Raw genomic sequence first — 20,373 nt, forward strand, 5'->3', positions numbered from 1 at the left:
GAGTTGCAATTGTTGTCTGGCCCACAAAGGAAGGGGGAGGGGGGTGTAAAGGGGGCGTGACTGCGACTGGTCCATCTGCTTGCCTCGCCGACGCCGCTCAAATTAATGAAAACTAATGCGACACTGAGAAATTGATGATTGCCGGCGTCGTCTGCAGAAAAGCGACCAACATTACACTTGGGAAACTTTTTTCTACAAAAAATAGATAAAAAGGATCTTGGACTAAAACCAGAGTCCTGCATTTAATGCCTAACAAGGCTTCTAAAAGATCTTTTAATATTTAGATCGGTTTTTTATTTATTTTGTTATGGCGTAGAAATTGGAATAATAAAAGGAATAATTAAATAGTAGCCAATAAAGAGTAATTTTAGAGTGTATTTTTATAATTTTTTAAAATTCTTTTTAAGGTAATTTGTTAAATTAGGTTACGATGGATGGACAAGGTTTTCCTGGTAAAAGAGCATGGATTTTAAGCTTATTTAAGCTTTTTTTCTAAATTGAAACAATACCTGTGGCAGGTAACTGCGATTTCTTCAGGTGTATCCCCGTCTGCAGTTAGCTCGTTGGCCCCCAGCACCCCACCTTCTTGCTTCTCCCCTTTTGCTTTTTGGGGTCGAGACATTAAAAATGACTGCGACTGCGGCTGCTTTTCAGTCTGTGTCTGTTTGTGAGTCTGAGTCCGTCTGCCGCTGCACTTTGGATCGCTTTTGCTTTTGGGGCAACAAAAGGGACCAAAAGCCGACCAGACGTAGTCGGGATGGCACCGGGAATGGGGTTGAGGATGAGGATGTGGATAAGGTTGGCTTCGGGGAGGGGGCAGACGGCGAGGAGACTGATTGATGCCGTCAAATAAAAATTTGTTGCGAGTGGCAAGCGGATCGGCCGGACTCGCTGACCCGTCTGCGATTGCAGATCCAGCTGTGGGACTGTACTTGGATAAATAAGAACTAAAGTACATACTAAAGCAGCAAGAAAGATAATTATGTGAAATCAAGTTTAATATCATCAATCATAAATATATAAATATATTTAAGAGTTTGTTTTTTTCTGCCATGATTGTGCCCTACTTCAACAAAGTATTAAATACACTTATGATTTTACGTATGTAATGTAATGTAAATTAATGTAATATAAATGTAGTATTTATGATAGTATAAAATACATCTTCAAAAACGTTTCATATATTTTATTTTTATATTTAAAATAAATTTAATACTTTCATTCATTATTAAATTGATTTATTAATTTATATTTTATATTTACATTTTGATTTTAATTATTGTAATAGTGTATTACACTCTAATAATTAGAAGATAAAAATAATAATATAAAATAAAATATTTAAATCTATAAAAAGGCTGCATTATAAACCAAACTTATTTGCAAGTTGTTTCTGCGGTAGAGTGCATTATGGGTTCGTTTCGACTTTGTTTATCCCTGAGTAGCAGCATCGCTCGCCTATTAAGTTGTCAAACACAACCCAAGGGAACATTGCATTGTGTGGGCGACGTAGCTGTTACGCAGCTTCCGCTGCTTTTGTCACTAGCCAGACCGGACTCACCCAGCCACCACCCACCAACCACCCACCTGCCCGAGCACCTGACCCACCTGACCCACCTGTCTGCTTATCTGGCCCACAATAATTTCGCGAGCAGCGGAAAATTGTGTGCGCGCCTATTCATCGGCTGGCTGCGACTGTGACTGTGACTCCACCACTTCCGCCGACACAGTTGTTGTTGGCGCTACGCTTTTTATTTGACTTATGACGACGGTACTTTGTTCCCTATCTGTATTATTTCATTTTATTTTATTTCACTTTTTTTCCAGCCGCTTTCCGCGACTGACTCTCGCTGGTACTGGTGCTGGGTAAAGGGGTGTCTATTTGCCCTGGTCCGTTGTCTCGCTTAACTTTTTTATTGCCAGACGAAGCGCAAACATTTGCGAGTATTAATTAACGCTTTGTTGAAGTTTGCGCTTCGATGTCGCCGCCCAGACATCGATGTAGACCTAGACGTTTGACGTAGACTTTGTCAAATGTAATGCCGGGCAAATATTACGTAGCCGACCCGTTGGCGGCCTCCATCATTCGGTACAGTAGCTATTGCTCATAATTATTGCGAGATTTTACAATTTGGGTCATATGCAAATGCGTCCATTATCAGTGCACACATGTTTATTTATTTGGATTTGGTAATTCATTAACTTTAGACACGTTTTTAGTCTCTTTCAATTAAATTCAAATCATTTATAATTGCATCTAATGATAATTATATGCAAAAGATTTGCTTTGCAATAAATAATTATTAATATATTTATGGAAATTTATTTATTTATTTAGATTTGGCAATCCATAAACTTTAGACACGTTTTTAGCCTCTTTCAATTAAATTCAAATCATTTATAATTGCATCTAATGATAATTATATGCAAAAGATTTGCTTTGCAATAAATAATTATTAATATATTTATGGAAATTTATAAAAAAAAATGTCAATTGTTTTAAAAAGCATTAGGCAATGCAGCGAAATGCTATTTACTATGAATCATTAATCACTTTGATATATTTAATCAGAATATATAACTATTCCCACATTTAGCATTTAAGCAGCAAATACTGTATATTCATAGCTCGATTTAAACCTGTGATTCAGATTTAGATTGAGATACGGCTTTCCGTAGTCGTCGGCTCTGGTGCTCACTCAATTATTCAGGCATAATAAGCAAATTGTTTTAATATGCATAAATATCTTGTACGCCATTTGGCAAACAAGTCAAAACTGCCAGACAAACTGGCAGGCAGTGGCGCAGACAGACAGCTGCAGGGGGGAGGGGGTTGGTTGGAAAGGGGACTTACAACAACAACAACAACAACGGGCGACTGCATAATGCCCATGGGATATACAAAAGGTGTGCTTACATATATTTAACCTTCAAGATCCGCAGACTAAATATGCCAGCAAACATTTCTGCCGCACAAACAACTGACAATGTGGACTTGTTCAATGCCCTCATATTGGTTTCCCAAATCATCATTATGTAACACTTAATCACTTAATAATATGTTAATTTTCTGCATTATATTATGCGTACAAGTATACCTAAACTTTGCCAAAGTATATACTATTTTATGGAGATTTGATTGTTATCATAGGAAGTATAGAATTTATATGGATACAATAGTTAAATATACTTGTTTTATATAAAAATCCTATACAAAATATCTAGTAACTTATACATAGTTTTTATGAAAATCATTAGAAAAATTCATCTTTAAACTAATATCATGCTTAATGCTATATCGCATGGACCAGAATGTATTTCATAATCCAGAACTTACCTTACCTTATTTTCCATGGAATTCCACAAAATTACATTACAGCGGAGACCCCAGTTGGACCACCCACCACCCACACTGAAGTGCCACCCACTGCCACCCATACCACTCCAATTGTTTGTCTGTCTGTGTGTGCGTTGCGGCATCGGCATTTTGGAAGGACCAGACACAACGAGTATGGGATTACCGACCAAGTGGCAAGGAGCAGGATCAGCGGGACGAGATGGTGGTCGTCCGTGTGGCACAATAAAATAAAAGCTTAGGCCACAAAAGCGGCAGACAACTAACTACGCATAAGCGAGGATGACGACGCAGGATATGCGCTTCGAACGCGTTAAGCCGAGCCTGCAAATGGAGGTTGGGTTGGAAAAGCCGGGGGAAAAACGAGAGGAAACCGGCGGCTCACAATTGAGAGCTGAACGCAGCTGATAAACTTGGAGTGCCTACAATGCGGAAAATGTGGGAAAGGTGCTGCTGGGAACGGTTCTCAAGGACACAGTCGAGCTTATGTGTGTGTATGTGTTTATGTGTGCGGCCTACGCATATTTGAGTGCTCTCTATCTCTCTCTCCCGATTCTCCCTCTCTCTCTTCCGGTTTGGCGCAGACGGTGGCGTATACGTAACGTGCGTGTGCGTTGCCCAACAAAATAAAGCATACGCAACGTGTTTCCCTACCGAAGACGCCGTTGATGACGTTAAATTTTCGGGACTCTGGCGGCATTCAACGAAAGTTATGCCGCAAAAATGCGTTCTTGCCTCCTAAACAAATACCACGTGGCCTCACTCGAAAAATAAAGGTTCCCAAATGCACACGTGTGTGTATGTGTGTGTATTTTGAGCTTTGCTATTTATTCTAATATATGCCGAAAATAAATGACAACATAAGAAATGTGTTTGATGACAGCTCTAGACATGTGTGTGCATTTATGCTAAACTGTTTGATTTCAATTTTACAGGAAGCAATTTTTTCCCCCAGAAAACAAGAAAGAAAACATTTTTTTTGAGCTGAGCGTTTACATGTCCGCTTTCTAATGGATTTCTTTGATGTAAAGGTTATCTCTTCTTAGAATCTTCTTCTTAGAAAAGTATTTTTGGTAATAAAAATAATTGGCCGCAGTTCTGATTAAAATAAGCATTATATATATCTTAAATATGATAAACAATAGCAAATATATACACTAATATATTAGTTTATAGCCTAGTTAGCAAGTTTCTATTGAGCTGTATCTAAAAAGATTATGGAATGATAATTAGATTGTAAACTGAATGGAATGCGACGCAATTCAAGGTTTGCTCAGGACCTATGACAATAATTAAAGTGCCAGCGTTTTTTTTTTCTCAAATTGCCTTAGAGTACTGAAGCACCCTGAATGTGGTTATATATATATATATATATATATATATATTGTTCAGCCAGACATTCGATTGCTGCAGTCGGCAGCGGCAGCAAAACAAGGGCAAACAATAAAATAAACAAACAAACAAACACGCAACGCGGCAGACGCACACATGACAGACTGGATGGGTCGTTGGATATAGATGCGGAGGATCGGGAACTACGGGTAGACCTCTAGACAGCCAGACCTGCATTAAATAAATATGTGCGTAATAAAAGGCAAATAAAAAGAAGGAAAGCCAAGGGAAGCGGAGGAGCTGAAAAGAGCAAACCAATTGAAGTGTGTCGCGCCAATCGAGCCGAGCCACAACACACACACAACAATTGCAATTTGTATTAATTTTATTGGTTTATTATTATCAACGGGGCGACGCAGCCACGACACGATGCCATCAGACAGTGTTTAAACGTTGCTCGATTGAAAGCGAGTTAATTTCATTTACTGATTTGTGGGTAGCGACGTAAATGCTTCCAGGGCAGGAGGATCAAGTGCCTGGCCAGGCGAAGCTGGAGGGGATCTGTAATCCAGATTGCCTGGCCCATTCATCGACTCCACTCTCTGGGTCGTAATCAGTGTCGCTTTTCATTCGATGAACTGCACTTGGCCTGCGATTGTGATAACGCACTGTCACAGCCAAAATTTCAAATGGCAAATGCGCACGTGTCACCGTTTTTTTTTTTTTTTGCTGGTATGAGTCATTCGCTGATAGCTGGCGTTTATCTTTACCCAGTTAAAAGTGAATAAAATTGAATACATTTTCTTTGACTGCTCGTCGAAATACTCGCGTTATGTGGGGCTTAAATGGCATGAAAGCGTAGTCGTTGTAAATTAAGTTACTTTTTAGAATGTGCAAATTAAAGCGTCTGACGACGAGTTGTTAAAAATATATATAATGTACTCGAGGCATTGTAAAGCGTGGGTCTAGCCCTAATTTCTCAACTTTCTAGAAACTCCATTAGCAGCATGATTAAAACTTTCCGTATTAGTAAAAAGAAAGAAAAATCGCATACATGCTAAAAGCTACATGATATCATTTTATCAAATATTATATAAAAATCTGATAGCAAAGTTAAGACTAACAAAAAAGCAGGTTAAACTGTTATATTATTTAATAATTTCATTTTTCTAAAGAAATTTTACAATACTATTATATATATAGTGTTCCAAACTTATTTATTTCTATATTTAATTGTATATTTTATCAGTCTGATGGAAATTTAAGTCTCGTAGGATTATAAGATATATGTTTACTATTGCATTCTTTTAATACTTAATGAAATTTTCTTTTAGTGAATCCATTGACCCTGCTCCATATTTTCACAAAAGTGCCAATCGGCCAGTTATGATATGGTCATACGATGCCAAGGGCGTGCGAAAACAGGCCCTCTGACTCAAGTTGGTCGCCCCCAATAAACCCAACCCCCAATCCCCCGAAAATCGGCCGATCCACAATGTCCGGCGTTATCGTCTGAACATTAACCATCCCGATCGTTGCTCCGCGGAGCGTTCATTGAACGCACTTTCGGCCGCCGACGCACGCGTCGTTAACGAAAAAATGTGAGGAAAATAAGGGAAAAGAAGCCTCTGTCTCCGGATACTTGGGCTGTGTTGTTGCATACGCGTGCATAATACAATAATAATTTCGCTTTACAAAATGAATGCAAAAAATAAGCTAAAAAATGGGGGAAAAGAGCAGAAAGTATGTACACAAAATAAGCGCAGCCAATGGCCGCGGCAAAAAAAAAAAAAAAAAAAAAAAGAGCGAGGAGATGGACAAGGAGGAGTCGGAGGAGCTGAAGCGGCAGAAACTCGCCCAGACAGCGATCCCAATCCCGATCAATGCACCTTTGCCAAAGGTGCAACGCCTCGAAAAGTCGGGTCTTTATATTCCAGCACATGGCACACAGTATCTGCGCCTGTGTGAGTTGTCTGGGCATGCAGTGACGCACGAAACGCGATCACGTTCGCATTTATTAAAAGATGGTTGCTGTTGCAACGGCGACTCGATGGAAAGGTTCGGGATGGGATGGTATGGTATGGGATGGGATGGTATGGGATGCGATGGTATAGGGTGGGATGGTATAGGGTGGGATGGGGACCTTAGCGAGGCCTCAAACTCGGACCGCAGCCAAAAGTGCAACTGCTGCTGCTCAAAAGGCAGATGTGGGTAGCTTTTGCTGAGCAGGGCAACCACAAATGGATACTCAAAAGAGAAACTAGGTCTGGGAAATCAAATAAGTATCTTTGAAACATATTATATTTTTGTAATATGATTTTAACTAATTTTATTCAGTAAAATAAATATTTAATTGTTAAGAACAATTATGCCTTTGTACTCTTTTTTCTCATTATATTATATATTTAATAATTAAAGTTGATATTAATAAGATTAAGGATTTTCTTGACTTGGTACTTCAAGCTGCTATAAAATCTAGAATAAACAAATACTTATAATGATTTTAAAATTTAGAATATGCTATTAAATTGTGGGATACTTTCGAAAACTTAAATATCATATCCTCTTAATATGATATTACCCTATACGGTATCTAATTGGTAAAGACACATATGGATAAAGATAGCATATATGTAGATACTTTTATAGTCTACGAGTATTAAAATTGGTAGTTAACCGAATTTTGAAACCACTTTAGACGACTTCTGCTTGAAAGTGCTAAAAGCGGCAAAGAGAGTGAAAAACTTGACCAACATGTGGCACGTTGGCTGCTGGCTGCTGGCTATTTATAGACGGTGCACTATCTGTGCGACTGGCTGGCCATCTTCCTGCTGCACTCCATCCAGATGCACACTTCCTTTGCGAGCCGGAGGGGCAATGGTCGGGGTCTTGGTTCATTAACTGGGACCGAGTTTTAATCAGATTTGTGCGTGAAGTTCGGCACTCACCCGCGAGCACTTTCCGCAACAAGAAATGGGAGGGATCCGGTGCATCGCAGTTGTGCAACAATATTTTAATGGTGAACTGCAGGGGGGGAGGGGGTGGTGGGTTGTAGCTCTTACAAAACGTCTCTCGCCTCCAGAATGGCAAACTGTGTGTTTCCGAACCAGTTCCAGACATCTAGACATCTGCGGAAGCGTGGCACTATAAACAATATTCATTTAATTTCAGTTCTCTTGCTTTTTCTGGTCTTCGGGTCTGGTCTCGTCTCGCAGATTTTGCGGCAGACAAATTTATGAGCGTTAAGTGAAGGCCAATAAAATTCTTTTTGTCTGGAGTGGATTTTTGCGGCCGCGACTGCTGCTGCTACTTCTGCTGGCCAGTTTTATTTCGATTTGCAACTTCCCAGCCAGGCCGCACTTAAGTCATCTCTTCCGCGGGCACATTTATCTTACGGATACTTATTCGGTTTCGTCTGGGTTGAATAATATGTACATTCAAAAACGGTTTGGGAACGTGTCTATAGCCATAATAATTATGATCTTGACCAGCTAGTGATTAGTATCACTAACTTTTCAACAAATCTAGTATGCCCCTTTAGCCTACAAGTAACGGGTATAAAATGAAAATCTTCGATTGAGATCTCAATATAAAGAGCTATTAAATACGATATCATTAACTTGTTCATATGCCATAAAATTTATATGGATAATAACGCGATTTCCTGAAAAAAGCGTTTAAATATTAGAAGTTTCAGTTCGCAAACGAAACAAAGATGTGGAGGATCAATGTGATTTTAACCTGCTTGGTGGCAGTAAGCGTAATTAATATAATAACCAATCACATTCCCAATTTTCTTCATTTAAGCTATCTACAGCTCACTTGAGCTTTACGAATCTGAAGTGCGAAATGATCGACCGTACGTTTGGAAACTTTGAAATGTGCCGCATCAAGGCGGTAAATCGAACACATAAATATATACATATTGATTTGAAGTTGGATATACTTCCCATCAATAATATAATGGTAAGTGCGGTAAATTGTATAAAAGTTGTAACAATTAGTTTTAAAATTTCTAGATTAAATTAGAATCGAAGCGGTATAACAATGGATACCGACCATTTTTTATGTCGTTGACTTTCGATTTTTGTAAGTACATGAAGAATCCAAACCAGCGATCGATGATTTTTTTAAAAGAAATTCACGCAACCTTCATCAATGCGTCAAACTTAAATCATACCTGCCCTTACAATGTAAGTAATTATGTAATACGTTTTTGAAATATGCGCTCTCTTAATAATTTATTCCGACTTCAGAATGGTATATTGATTAACAAGTTTTGGACTGGTAACCTGGAAAGGGCATTCTTGCGATATCTTCCTGTACCCAACGGAGACTATGCCATTTTTTCGACATGGTATTCATCGAATGTTCCTCGTCTGTTGGTCAACACTTTCTTTCAAATAAAAAACTGATAAAAGAATAAGCAATTGGTTGAACATAAAACATTGAAAACAAAGTATCACAAACGTTCTAAAATGATTTGTAACCACAAAATAAATGTTGGGCAAACATTTTATGTTAGTTTCTATATGTAGTGCATACACACAGATAAGACATCAATACCTATTGGATTAATTATATTTCCTATTGTTAATGCGCCTGCTCATTATATTTAAAATAACATTTGTTTCAAGCATTCAGTGAAACATTATATGTAGTTAGCTTATAATTGAACTGTGACGGAGTGTATGGTAAAATGATTTTATTGATTCTTTCGACAAGTTATATATGATATGCACAAACGAATACAACGAATAAAATAAATACACAAATGTGAATTATTATAATTATGTTTTGAGTAGAAGTTCTGATATAAATTGTATCTGTTCAGGGAAGAGGAATTGCACGCATTGTAGAAAAATATACTTAAAAAAAATTAAACATATTCACCACTGAAGTGAAACTATCCTTATACTCAGATCGTTTCAAAGTAATTTATTTTGCTAATAGACTTCGTCATTATTCGAACCAATATTTGTTTAAACCATTAAGCTCATTAGTATGAGCTTAGAACGCAACATAAAAAGATCGCCATGCGAGTTTTTTTTTCTTATATTAATTATTTTGGGATATTTTGCAGTAAGATTCTTAAGGAGATACAAAAATACAAATTAATAACCTCTTTTTACGGCCTAGATTGTTTTTAACCACGTGACGTTCACAAATCTCAAGTGCGGAACACGAGGCAAAAAGTTTGTTTACTTTGAAAAATGCTTCATAAAAGCCGTGAATCGCACTCACAAGTACATAGATATTCATATAAAACTGCATCAAAAAGTGGTAAATAATGTCACAGTAAGTTAAAAATGCACTTAAAAAAATAAAAATTTAAAAGTTTCTGGGTGGCTAACAATTTGCAGGTTAAGCTCAAACTAATGCGACACAATAATGGCTATAAACCATTTTTCGTAGACATCACAATTGACGTTTGCAAGTTCTTAAAGGATCAACGACAGTCGATTGTTAAAAAGTTATATGATATATACAAGAATAGTTCGAACGTCAATCACACATGTCCTTATGAGGTAAGTTTGTCTAGTTAAAAACATTTGATATACTAAAATTAACCATGAATAATAATACAGGACGATGTCATTGTGAATCACCTTTGGACTGGAAATTTGGAGTCAGATATTATGAAATACATTCCGTTGATTGATGGCGATTACGCCATATATTCCGAGTGGTCTGTTTATAATGTTGCTCGTGCATTTATAAATATATACATAAGAGTGTCAAAAATATAAATGTAAAGAAACTTATATTTATGTAACATATTACGAAATATCATAACTTTTTAAATATGCACTGAAGTTACAAAGTATATGTATTTTTTATACATCTGTCCGTCCGTTTGAACATCGAGAGATAGTCAATAACTGTATTTTAGTTTAACAATATATTATATTTTAATATTTTTTCCTCTGTGTACTGATGTTATTTTAATATATATATATATATAGTAACGTAATTATGCCTTCCTCATAATTCACTTATACAAATGACCGACCGCAGTGGTCCGCCGCATCGATGCCTTGTTAAATAAACAAACATTTTCCGATATTGCGCACCCACTTTTAAATACCCCGATATTGCGCACCCACTTAAGCCGCGCATCCACTTAAGCCGAAATCAGAACCCAGCCATTAGGCAGGCACATAGCCACGTAGCACATAAGAATTCTTTTTCATATGTATGCACATAAGCATAAGTAAGAAGCGCTCTCGCGCAGATCAAGTAAACAACCCACTAACCCAGTACATCTAAGATTTTCTCACACCAACTGTTTCAGTCTTAAGCTGATATTCAATCAATAAAAACGCAAAGCGGATTCATTCGGAGTTTTTATTTATTTCGGCGTTGATCTTAGTTCAATTACGGATCATTTATTCGACTCAAATTAAAAACTATTTTACTATATATATATGGCTGGTAATTCACCTGGTCATTATTTGTCATTCACCTGGTCGATATTTGTTCAGAATAATAAGCGAAATATATTGTTAGCTGTGCGCTCAGTGGCGGAGGTCATCATGCGAAGACTTTTTAATGTTTTTATTATAATGGGATTTCTAATGGTAAAAATAGTAATTAGGTAGATGTAATTAATGTCAATTTTTCCACATAGGCCATCCACACGCATATGACGTTCACCAATATAAAATGTGGCTCAAAAGACACCGAGTTCGCAATTTTCAAAAAATGCCTCATTAAGGCTGTGAACCGTACACATAAGTACTTGGATGTTTATGTAAATCTGTATAAGTTGCCGATCGACAATATAACAGTAAGTTAAGAAAAAACTAAATAGCTGAAATGATTAATTCTTAATAACCCCGTTTTTTACAGATTTCGTTTAGGCTTATGCGTCATGATCACGGCTATAAACCATTTTTCTTTGACTACACCTTCGATGGATGCAAGTTCCTTAGATATCAAAAGCATCCGATTATAAAACTGTTTTATAAAATTTACAAAGGCAGTTCCAATATCAATCACACGTGTCCGTACGATGTAAGTATATCGAAACAAACTTAATTTTTCTTACTAATAGAACATTTTTTAAGCACGACATCATTGTGGATCATCTTTGGACGGGAAATATAGAAACGGATTTCTTGAAGTACATACCAATGATAAATGGCGACTATGCTGTTTATAGCAATTGGTCGACTGATAACATTATTCGGGCATATCTGAATCTCTACCTTAGAGTTACGGAAAGACACAGCTAAATTGTACAGAAAAAACCAAGTAGATACATTGCACAAGTATTAATGCATATAACATTCTAAAACATATATAAAAATATATGTTTAATAGTTTAAACAATTTATTTTACCAAAATCCTAATATCTATAGCCTATAGCCTTTTATTGCTTAAAAATTGTACTAATTTCAATATTTCTGGTTTTCAACACAAAAAAGCTCAGGTGAGCCTAGTAGTTCGGCTTTCTTATGTATTTTTTCTTATGTTTTTATTAAAAACATTTTAAGTACATTCAATGAAAACCAAAAAAAAAAAAACATTTATCTTATTAAGTAATTTACATAACAATTTACGGTGTTTAAGCGAACTAATGAGGAATATGTATTCAACGTGGAGCAAACCAATAACTAAAAACAGTTTCAATAGAAATGTCGAAGTGGCTGCTTGTTAAATTTTGGCTGACTTTACCAATGGTAATCGGAAGGGATTCTTCAAACCAATAATGAAAGATTTGCTTTATTATGTAGATATGTTTCTGCCATGTTACATTTACCAACCTTAACTGCAGTTCGTATAACCTGGACTTTATGAGTTTTCCCACGTGTCGCATCAAGGCGGTTAACCGAACCCACAAGTACATAAGTATCTACACGAAACTTAATCAGCTACCCATTGTTGATGCGAGGGTGAGTTTTGGCCAAATCAATGTGATCTTTGGATCTTTGAGCTTAATTATCATATCATGCGCAGGTGACTGTTCAATTCAGGCGGTTTGATAGTGGCTACAAGCCATTCTTATTCGATCTATCCTACGATGGCTGCCAGTTCATGAAAAACCAGAAAAATATGTTTGTTAAAACGTTTTATAAAACTTTTCAACATAGCACCAATATGAATCACACCTGCCCCTATGATGTAAGGAATCCTTTTTTTTTTAAGAAAAAAGAAAAACATTCCTTATCATCACTTTTCCAGCACGATGTTATTGTGGATAAACTCTTTACCGGAAATCTCGAGGAGGAATTCGGACGATTTATTATAATACCAAACGGAGATTATGCCATATACACGGATTGGGCCACAAATAAAGTGGCACGAGCATCAGTTAAAATTTATTTGAGGATATTGAATAAGTAAAGCTCATCATTTTTATTCGCCTTAATAATGTCTCGAGCTAGCCTATTTGATACCCTATAAAGTTATAACTGTTGTATCGATTGTGTTTCAAATTTTTTGGTTTTATTAAATTTCTGCTGCGGCTTAGTCTCCGTTTAATTTAATTTACTCTGAATCAGCATTTTTCGTTGGTAAGTATTTCTTTTCCAGGAACGTCTGAAAGCATCACTCGAAATAATTCATCAAAAAGAGTGCGCAAAAGTAAGGTGGGTCCATCCATTAATAATAAATTAAACATATTCCCCGGCATGCCTTTGCCAGTCCCAGCGACACCAGCTCTCCTCATACTCCTCGTCCGTCTGGTTTCTGGGGATCCTGGAATGGTTTTTGTTGTTCCTGCTTTTGCTCGCCTAATGACCTAGAATACAAATTCAGGCTACCTCCACATCCCCGTCTGCCGATTAGTGAAATCCCAGGGCTATCAAGGCTGCCAAGTCATCCACAGGCAGTCGCTGAAACGGAAGCTAATCGCTTGACTAAGTTCCTTAGTGCCCACTCCCCAGCATGACCCAATCTTTAGCGGATTGCGTAATATATACAGACGGGGTCAACATAATAGGCCAAGCTTGGAGGCAACTATGTGGTTAGATAGAATAGCTCTAAACATATGCAAAGACAAATTTCCCCATCGGTAAGTAATTTAATAAAAATATATTTATACATTTTTTGGAATTATTAACTAAAGTCCTGCATATTAGTAACTTTAAAGCAACTTATCTATTTTAAATGCCAAAATTTTAGATATAAACTACCTTTGAATTCTTGATATAATTATAGATGGTGGATGCTGTGCAAGACAAGTTCTTGAGATGAAACTTTTGCAGTAAGAAAGAATGAAAGATTGCAATCTTAAAGTGCTCAGCTCTAATCGCCTGACCGCCACTGTATACTATGTGTGCAGTGCAGATGCCGACGGTCAAGGTGGAAGCTTTGTGGCTTCGACTGTTTGTCTGTCGGATTATAAATGATTTGCCATTAATTCTACGCAAATGGCAGGGGCAGGCAGACAGAAAGCAGACCGGGAGAACATTAACATTTGGCATTGGGCAGGCAGGCAGGTAGTCCGTAGTCCGTAGTCGGCCAGTCAGACAGAAGTGAATAATCAATATCATTTGATTACATTGATAACGCTTTTTTGTGCCGCTTTATTTTTTGTTTCCATTCCCATTTATTGCGGCTTTGTTCTGGGCTCTTACTTTATCGCAACTGCGATTCCCGATATCCAAATGCTTTCGTCACTGGCGGCATGGCCGAATGTCTAGACGATAGCACCATAAATGTATTATTGCCTCATTTTGCTTTTGCTTTTCAAAGCTCTACACTCAGTCGAAAGTGAATGAAGCGGGTATATCAGCTACAGCATGCAAAATGTTACAATGGGCTGGCATTTGTACAGTATCTATAAGGAGTAACTGATCAAGAGCACTAATGTTTTTGAAATAGTCTTTAAAATTTACAAGAAGAAGGAAAGAGTATCCCGACTTGGCTTTCGCAAAATCATAAATTTCTTTGTATTGTAGTCGGCGCAAGATTTGTTGTTATTATTTTCGGCTAGTGATTTGAATATTATTGAGAACGTCTGGCTGACGGCGCGACGTCAGAGTTCTGACGCGTACGCGAATCGGTAGGAATAACCCGTAACCCATAGCCCATAACCCATACCCCGCAACCAATATCCGATACCCAGCACCGATGGCGGGCCAAAACAATGCAGCTGAAATCGAAGGAAGCCGCAGATGATCAGAGGCCTCGAATGCCGCTGGCGACAGTTGCAGTCGATGTGGAAAGGAAGGAATAGGGTGTGCATTCGGTCAGGGAATGTGTGTGTGCCTCCTTTTCCCCTGCGATAATAAAGACAAACCAACTTTTTTTTTATTTTTTGTGCTGCATATTAAGCCGATGAAATGAAGCGCAAACTGATTGTGCTCGTTTTCTGCTTATGGTGGTGGGGTTATGGTCAAAACGATTTGCTGGACATGGCATTAATACCCTTATGCCCGCCCCTTTGGATCTGCCGATCCGCCTGGACTCCATTCCCACCTTTCACATGTAAGTGCAGCTCTGGGCGGCAACTACAAAAGGCGGCGAGCGACGACAGACAACGACGACGATGACGACGACAACGTTTTGAGTATCTGTATCTGCCGCTCTGCCACAGCCACTGATAACAACTGGAGCGGCAAATCAAGAGGGGAGCTCAGCTTGCAACTCCGAAGATTCAGATACACTAGAGAGCATTATAAATAATAAAACATGACAAGAGTATATATTTCTAATTTAATTTTATAAAATAACTTCTAATTACTTGTATTTAAGTTTTCATATCTAAATTAATTACTTATATGATAACCGCTATTACATTTGCATACCCTGTAGAGAAAGGGCATAATGAAAACCTCGCAAATAAGGTGCTGAAGGGTGGAGTTGGGGGTTTTGGAAGGTGGATGCGGTTGAGGATGGGCTTGGGGAGGAAGGTAACTGCAGCGGTGGCGGCGTCATCAAGAGATTGGCCCAGGGAAACTGACACACGCACCGAATGTCGCCTTTTGGCTTTTGAAGTTGCTTGTTTTGTTGCAGTTGTTGATTCTTTTTTCTTTCGGACCGAAAGAAGTTTCGGATTGCAAAAGAGCCAGGCAAATGAGATGGGACTCCCCCTTTCGGCCGCCCGACGTCTCAGGTGTGTGTTAACTGCATTAAAATGTTTGTAATTGCAATGCAGTCAGCGGCTGCCTTTCTCTTATCTGCGGGAATCTGGGATAGAAGTCGGTGCCACAAAAAAACATACATACATACAGTGGAGGGGATTGGTGGAAAGGAGCAACTGCAGACATGCGAAGCTGTCGTCGGGCCAAAAATGCCATAGATGCCGCCAAAGTCGTGTAACTATAATTGCCATAATAACATAATATCTCGAGGCAGCGGCAGCAGCAGCTGTAACAACAAAAGCCCCGACCGAAAGGTGTCGAGGGACATATTCTCCTAGATAGATCCCCCCTCTCCGCCTGCGCCGCTCCAAAAAAAGGCATCAGAATGCCGGAATGACGAGCGGACAGCACCAGACAATTGTCCCCGTCTCGGTTCGCAAGCCCATATGCCCCATATCCCCCATCAGCACCCCAATGTCGCCAGATCCCCGGGCTTTACGCTTTGGACCCGAGGCCATGGAGGTGACATTTTTCCCGTGCCCAGCGAGGCAAACAGCTAAATGCAGTTGATGGAGCGCCGTCAGCAGAAGGAGTTACCAGTTGGAGTCGGCACAGTGGTTGCGAAAAGTAGTTGTCCACATAAAGACAACTAAATATGGTTTTAACTAACAGAGCTCTTTGAATGTATGATTTTGATTTAAAAAAATATTGGCCAGAAAGTTTTAATTTTTAAAGCTGCTTAGAAGACTGAAGATCCTACAATCTTACCTCATTTTAAACATTTTTTTAAAGGATCTTCACAGCATTATTTATGTAGCATACTTTTGCGAACGGTTATAAGTTGAATCCTTAAAATTTCTTCTGTGTATGGAAAATGTTATATCTCTGTTATGCTTAATATTTATTTTTAAGATACTTATGTATATAGATAGGCATTTATTCAGGTTAAGTTCTCTACATTTTATGTATATAGAACCTAAAACTATAGCTTTAATTTGTTTCCTTATGTTATATATATCTATATTGTTTACTCAGTGATATAATTTATATATAATATATTTATATATAGATATATATGTCTTTTGTACCATATTGTCACAGCTTTTGATCGCCTCTGGCTTGTCTGGCCCTACTTTCTGCATGCTTGGCTCACTGCCTGACTTTCTTCCCCGTCTAGCCCCAAACGTGGAACCCCTTCCGCTGAAGTCCCCCCACTAAGCCCCCCCCTACCAACTATCCCCCACATCTGACTGGCTGTCTTTTGTGTGTCCATTTCGGTTGCGGCGGCGTTTAACTGGAGTCTGTCATGCCTCGCTCAGGTTCACTATCTCATTGCAGTCGTCGCCGTTTTGTCGTCTCACTCGAGCTCAGCTCCTTGGAAAAGCCCCCCCACATGCCCCTTCAGACTTGCGCCCCCCTTCGGTCCGTCTGTCTTGTTTGTCAAACAGCAACAGAAAAACAGTTAAATGCCAGTTTACCAGTTAAAATCGGAATCAAAGCGAAAACAATGACACAGTAGCTTTAGCAGAGCATTTAGTAAGGGGAGTCAAGCGAGGAGAGGCCGTTAAAGGAGGGAGATAGCTAGACGGCAGCAGAGAGAGAGAGAGAGAGAGAGAGAGAGACGGCGCGATGGGTGCGAGCGAGAGGCCAGACACTAGCCAGGTCGGCAAGTGAAGTGAAGTAAGCAGTAGCAGCAGCAGCAGCAGCAGCAGCAGCAGCAGCAAAGGCAGAAAAAAAATCGTCTAGACACAGACTAGACTCCATAAAAATAATTATTATCGGCTGCAATTTCTGCTGCTCAGACTGCTGCTGTTGCTCCACCCCCTCCCCACTGACTGCCCCCCACCCCCCTTACAGTGCCACCACATACCTAAACTCTTTCTCCACCGTTCGACGCCTCCAAATGTCCATGTCCATGTCCATCCAGTCCCACTGACTGAAATCGTTCGTCTCGTTTGGCCGTTCGTTGGTCGCTGTCCGTTTCATCTGCTACACATTACACCAGTTTCAGTTCCAGCAATATGCACTCGAAAAAATATTTATTTCTATACTTCAAAAATCATTAAAAGCAGTCGAAAACTAAAACATTAGATATGACTATGATGCCATGAGAAGTGACGAAATATCATCATAAAAAAACCGAATTATAAAATCTTATTTATATTAATAAAACCTTTATATAGAATTTTGGGGTTTAAACCAGTTATTTTTTAATATTTATATTGAGTATTAAAATATATCTATATCGAGACGGAATGGTGAAAGCATGATGATAAAACCATTTATTCGAACTTTAATTTACTAATTTTGTTTTATTCATATTTCATTATGAGTGGTTTTTTATGTATGATTGATTGACTTATACAAATTACTGATACCTTATTTTTTCGAGTGCTTCTGCATTTTCAAATCTCCTCTATACTGTTCACCCATTGAAAAGTTTATTCTTTGTGCACGTTTTGTTGTTTGTTAGGGAATGGCCACAGACTCTGCCACTTGGCAGTACTCCCGCTCCTTCAGTAGGGTCTCGAATCTCCAGGCTCCTGCATCACCAGTATCACCAGCACCATCATCATCATCATCATCATCATCACCACGATGCCATTGCAATGGGAAACGGAATGAAACCAAGACGGAAACGCGATGCAAACGCAGACGTCCGCTGCAGACGGAATTGAATATTTAACACCAAATCCCCAGAATGTGGCAAATTGCCTTTGATATCCAATTGCTCACTGGGAATTGAGAATATGCGCCCCCGGGATTTGAGGGGGTAAATACAGCATAGGAGTCTCCAGGGACCTTTATTAAGTCACTTTAAGTTGGAAGTTGGCAGTTAGTTGGGCAATAGAGAGATATTTAACAAGAAATATAAATATCTTTTATTTAATTATATTCCTTGCATTAATTTAATGTTTGAATTCTCATTTAAAAAACCCTATTATTAGTTTACAATCAATAATTAGCATAAACTATAATAATTACCTGTGATTATGGTAAAAAGTATCTTATAATCTTTCAACCCCTTTATGTTAAGTACCTTTAATTCATATAATTGTTGCTACCATTAAATCGCTTGTGTTTAATTTAAGTTCGGAGTGTTCCATTCACCTCCACTTAAATGAATTTACTTTCCATATCAGTTGTTCGAAATCATATTTTGCTTTTCCACCCGCAATTATGGACCATTCTGTGCAGCCCCAACTCCCCCAAAAAATTAAACCCTCTAACTGCTTAGTTCACACACCATCCACTTATGGTCGCCTCACTTTGATAACCAATTTATTTCCCTGATTGCCGGCAAAATCAATGCCAATGCCCGAGAGCCGAACACAAATTGCAGGTGGTCAAGCCACAAGGCACCACCTTATAGGAACCCCAGCCATTTGGACGATCTGCCAGACGGATTCGACGAGTGCAGAGTGGGTATTTTTGAATACAATTCGAGACCATAATTACATTTATTGCAATACAAAAGCGCACTGGGAAGGGGTATTTTCAGTGGGTGGAGGTGGGACATGAACATGCATTGACAGATGGACAAAAGGGAGTGGGAGTGAAAGGGTTGTGGGCGGGGCAGGCGGGGCAGGCGGGCGAGAAGGTGCAGGGTTGAGGCGACATGTCGTCACGCTTCGTTGGGCAGACATGCAGTGGACATCGGTCTCTATTCCATGGATATGGAGCAGGGCAATGCAGGGGAACCATAACCCATGCAGGATACACTTCGAAAAAAAAACATACCAAGTTTAATAAAAATATAAGAAAACAAAATTTGAAGTGTCTTAAAAAGTCGTGAACTTTGTGACATAAATTAATTTTGCAGATAGCGTACCTAACAACAAAATCATTTTTGAAAAATAAATTTTATGTTTGTAAATTAGAAAAATAGAATATTTATATATATTTTTAAACATATTATATATATATATAAAATATATATTTATTAAACAATAAGATTAAGATGTCTGTAGATGAAATAGAAAATAATATAATTTAACCTCGAAATATCAAATAGGTGCATTCAACATTTCAATCCGTTTATATCTGACATCATATACCTAATAAAAATGTTCTTCAATAACTACCCAATATTTTGCTCAGTGAATCTGCACGATAATTGCCACAATTTGCTTGTTGCGTGAATGGACAGACGGAAAAGTGCCGGCGATTACAAAGGGGAAAGGCTTCTTTCGCCGTTGGAAGGGTGCAAAAAGGACAACTTCCGTTGGCCGGACACGCGGACATACCCTCCTCACACATATGCACACATGCAGGAGTTCTTTTTTGTCTTATGTCCACCTTGTGTCATATTTGAGGTGAGCATAAAGCCACTCAACGCCGCCATAAATCAACTGCACTCTGAACTAAGGCTGTCAGCGCGGCGAGTCAGCAGACAGCGCGACTGAGCGACAGATAGCGACCAAGAACAGTCCAAGTAACTAAGATTAAGCTCGACAATGCTCGACTTAACAGATACCCTAAAAGATCTATTGTTATATTGGATTATCATCGTAGCAGCCCAAGCTAAGAATTTGAGCTTATTAGCTTTACAGAAAGAATCCTATTTAAGCTTCTTCTGTAACTATTACTTAAAGCTTACTTAAAAAATTAAAAAAATATATATCAAACAGATATCGAAACATGGATTGATT

General features: G+C 38.5%; 5 protein-coding genes across 5 annotated transcripts in view; 4 read left to right on the top strand and 1 right to left on the bottom strand.

Annotated features, from left to right (window-relative positions):
* The window catches only part of LOC6605882 (protein arginine N-methyltransferase 1), a 74,142-nt gene that overhangs the window by 45,829 nt on the left and 7,940 nt on the right, over window positions 1-20,373 (bottom strand). The window lies entirely within an intron of this gene.
* On the top strand, window positions 8,038-9,453 carry LOC6605884. Its single transcript, XM_032720108.1, has 3 exons — window positions 8,038-8,653; window positions 8,707-8,880; window positions 8,944-9,453. The coding sequence occupies exons 1-3, from the start codon at window positions 8,537-8,539 to the stop codon at window positions 9,100-9,102; spliced, it is 450 nt and encodes a 149-aa protein (XP_032575999.1). The 5' UTR covers window positions 8,038-8,536; the 3' UTR covers window positions 9,103-9,453.
* LOC116800964 lies at window positions 9,724-10,564 on the top strand. The gene is made up of 4 exons (XM_032717900.1): window positions 9,724-9,729; window positions 9,827-9,985; window positions 10,051-10,215; window positions 10,276-10,564. The coding sequence occupies exons 1-4, from the start codon at window positions 9,724-9,726 to the stop codon at window positions 10,435-10,437; spliced, it is 492 nt and encodes a 163-aa protein (XP_032573791.1). The 3' UTR covers window positions 10,438-10,564.
* Window positions 11,314-11,944, top strand: LOC116801306. Its single transcript, XM_032720107.1, has 3 exons — window positions 11,314-11,477; window positions 11,540-11,704; window positions 11,758-11,944. The coding sequence occupies exons 1-3, from the start codon at window positions 11,334-11,336 to the stop codon at window positions 11,923-11,925; spliced, it is 477 nt and encodes a 158-aa protein (XP_032575998.1). The 5' UTR covers window positions 11,314-11,333; the 3' UTR covers window positions 11,926-11,944.
* LOC6605885 lies at window positions 12,329-13,163 on the top strand. Its single transcript, XM_032720106.1, has 4 exons — window positions 12,329-12,373; window positions 12,428-12,586; window positions 12,651-12,815; window positions 12,876-13,163. The coding sequence occupies exons 1-4, from the start codon at window positions 12,329-12,331 to the stop codon at window positions 13,035-13,037; spliced, it is 531 nt and encodes a 176-aa protein (XP_032575997.1). The 3' UTR covers window positions 13,038-13,163.

This window comes from Drosophila sechellia, chromosome 3L (genome assembly GCF_004382195.2).
Source record: "Drosophila sechellia strain sech25 chromosome 3L, ASM438219v1, whole genome shotgun sequence".
In the NCBI taxonomy this organism is placed as follows: domain Eukaryota; kingdom Metazoa; phylum Arthropoda; class Insecta; order Diptera; family Drosophilidae; genus Drosophila; species Drosophila sechellia.

Bases quoted from the DNA above. Each gene is read 5' to 3' on its own strand.
- LOC116800964 (XM_032717900.1), top strand. The intron at 9,986-10,050 runs GTAAGTTAAAAA...AACAATTTGCAG, and splicing joins AAGTGGTAAATAATGTCACA to GTTAAGCTCAAACTAATGCG. The intron at 10,216-10,275 runs GTAAGTTTGTCT...ATAATAATACAG, and splicing joins ATCACACATGTCCTTATGAG to GACGATGTCATTGTGAATCA.
- LOC116801306 (XM_032720107.1), top strand. From the start codon at position 11,334: ATGACGTTCACCAATATAAAATGTGGCTCAAAAGACACCGAGTTCGCA. The intron at 11,478-11,539 runs GTAAGTTAAGAA...CGTTTTTTACAG, and splicing joins TGCCGATCGACAATATAACA to ATTTCGTTTAGGCTTATGCG. The intron at 11,705-11,757 runs GTAAGTATATCG...ACATTTTTTAAG, and splicing joins ATCACACGTGTCCGTACGAT to CACGACATCATTGTGGATCA.
- LOC6605885 (XM_032720106.1), top strand. From the start codon at position 12,329: ATGTCGAAGTGGCTGCTTGTTAAATTTTGGCTGACTTTACCAATG. The intron at 12,374-12,427 runs GTAATCGGAAGG...TTTATTATGTAG, and splicing joins TTTGGCTGACTTTACCAATG to ATATGTTTCTGCCATGTTAC. The intron at 12,816-12,875 runs GTAAGGAATCCT...TCACTTTTCCAG, and splicing joins ATCACACCTGCCCCTATGAT to CACGATGTTATTGTGGATAA.
- LOC6605884 (XM_032720108.1), top strand. From the start codon at position 8,537: ATGATCGACCGTACGTTTGGAAACTTTGAAATGTGCCGCATCAAGGCG. The intron at 8,654-8,706 runs GTAAGTGCGGTA...TAAAATTTCTAG, and splicing joins TTCCCATCAATAATATAATG to ATTAAATTAGAATCGAAGCG. The intron at 8,881-8,943 runs GTAAGTAATTAT...TTCCGACTTCAG, and splicing joins ATCATACCTGCCCTTACAAT to AATGGTATATTGATTAACAA.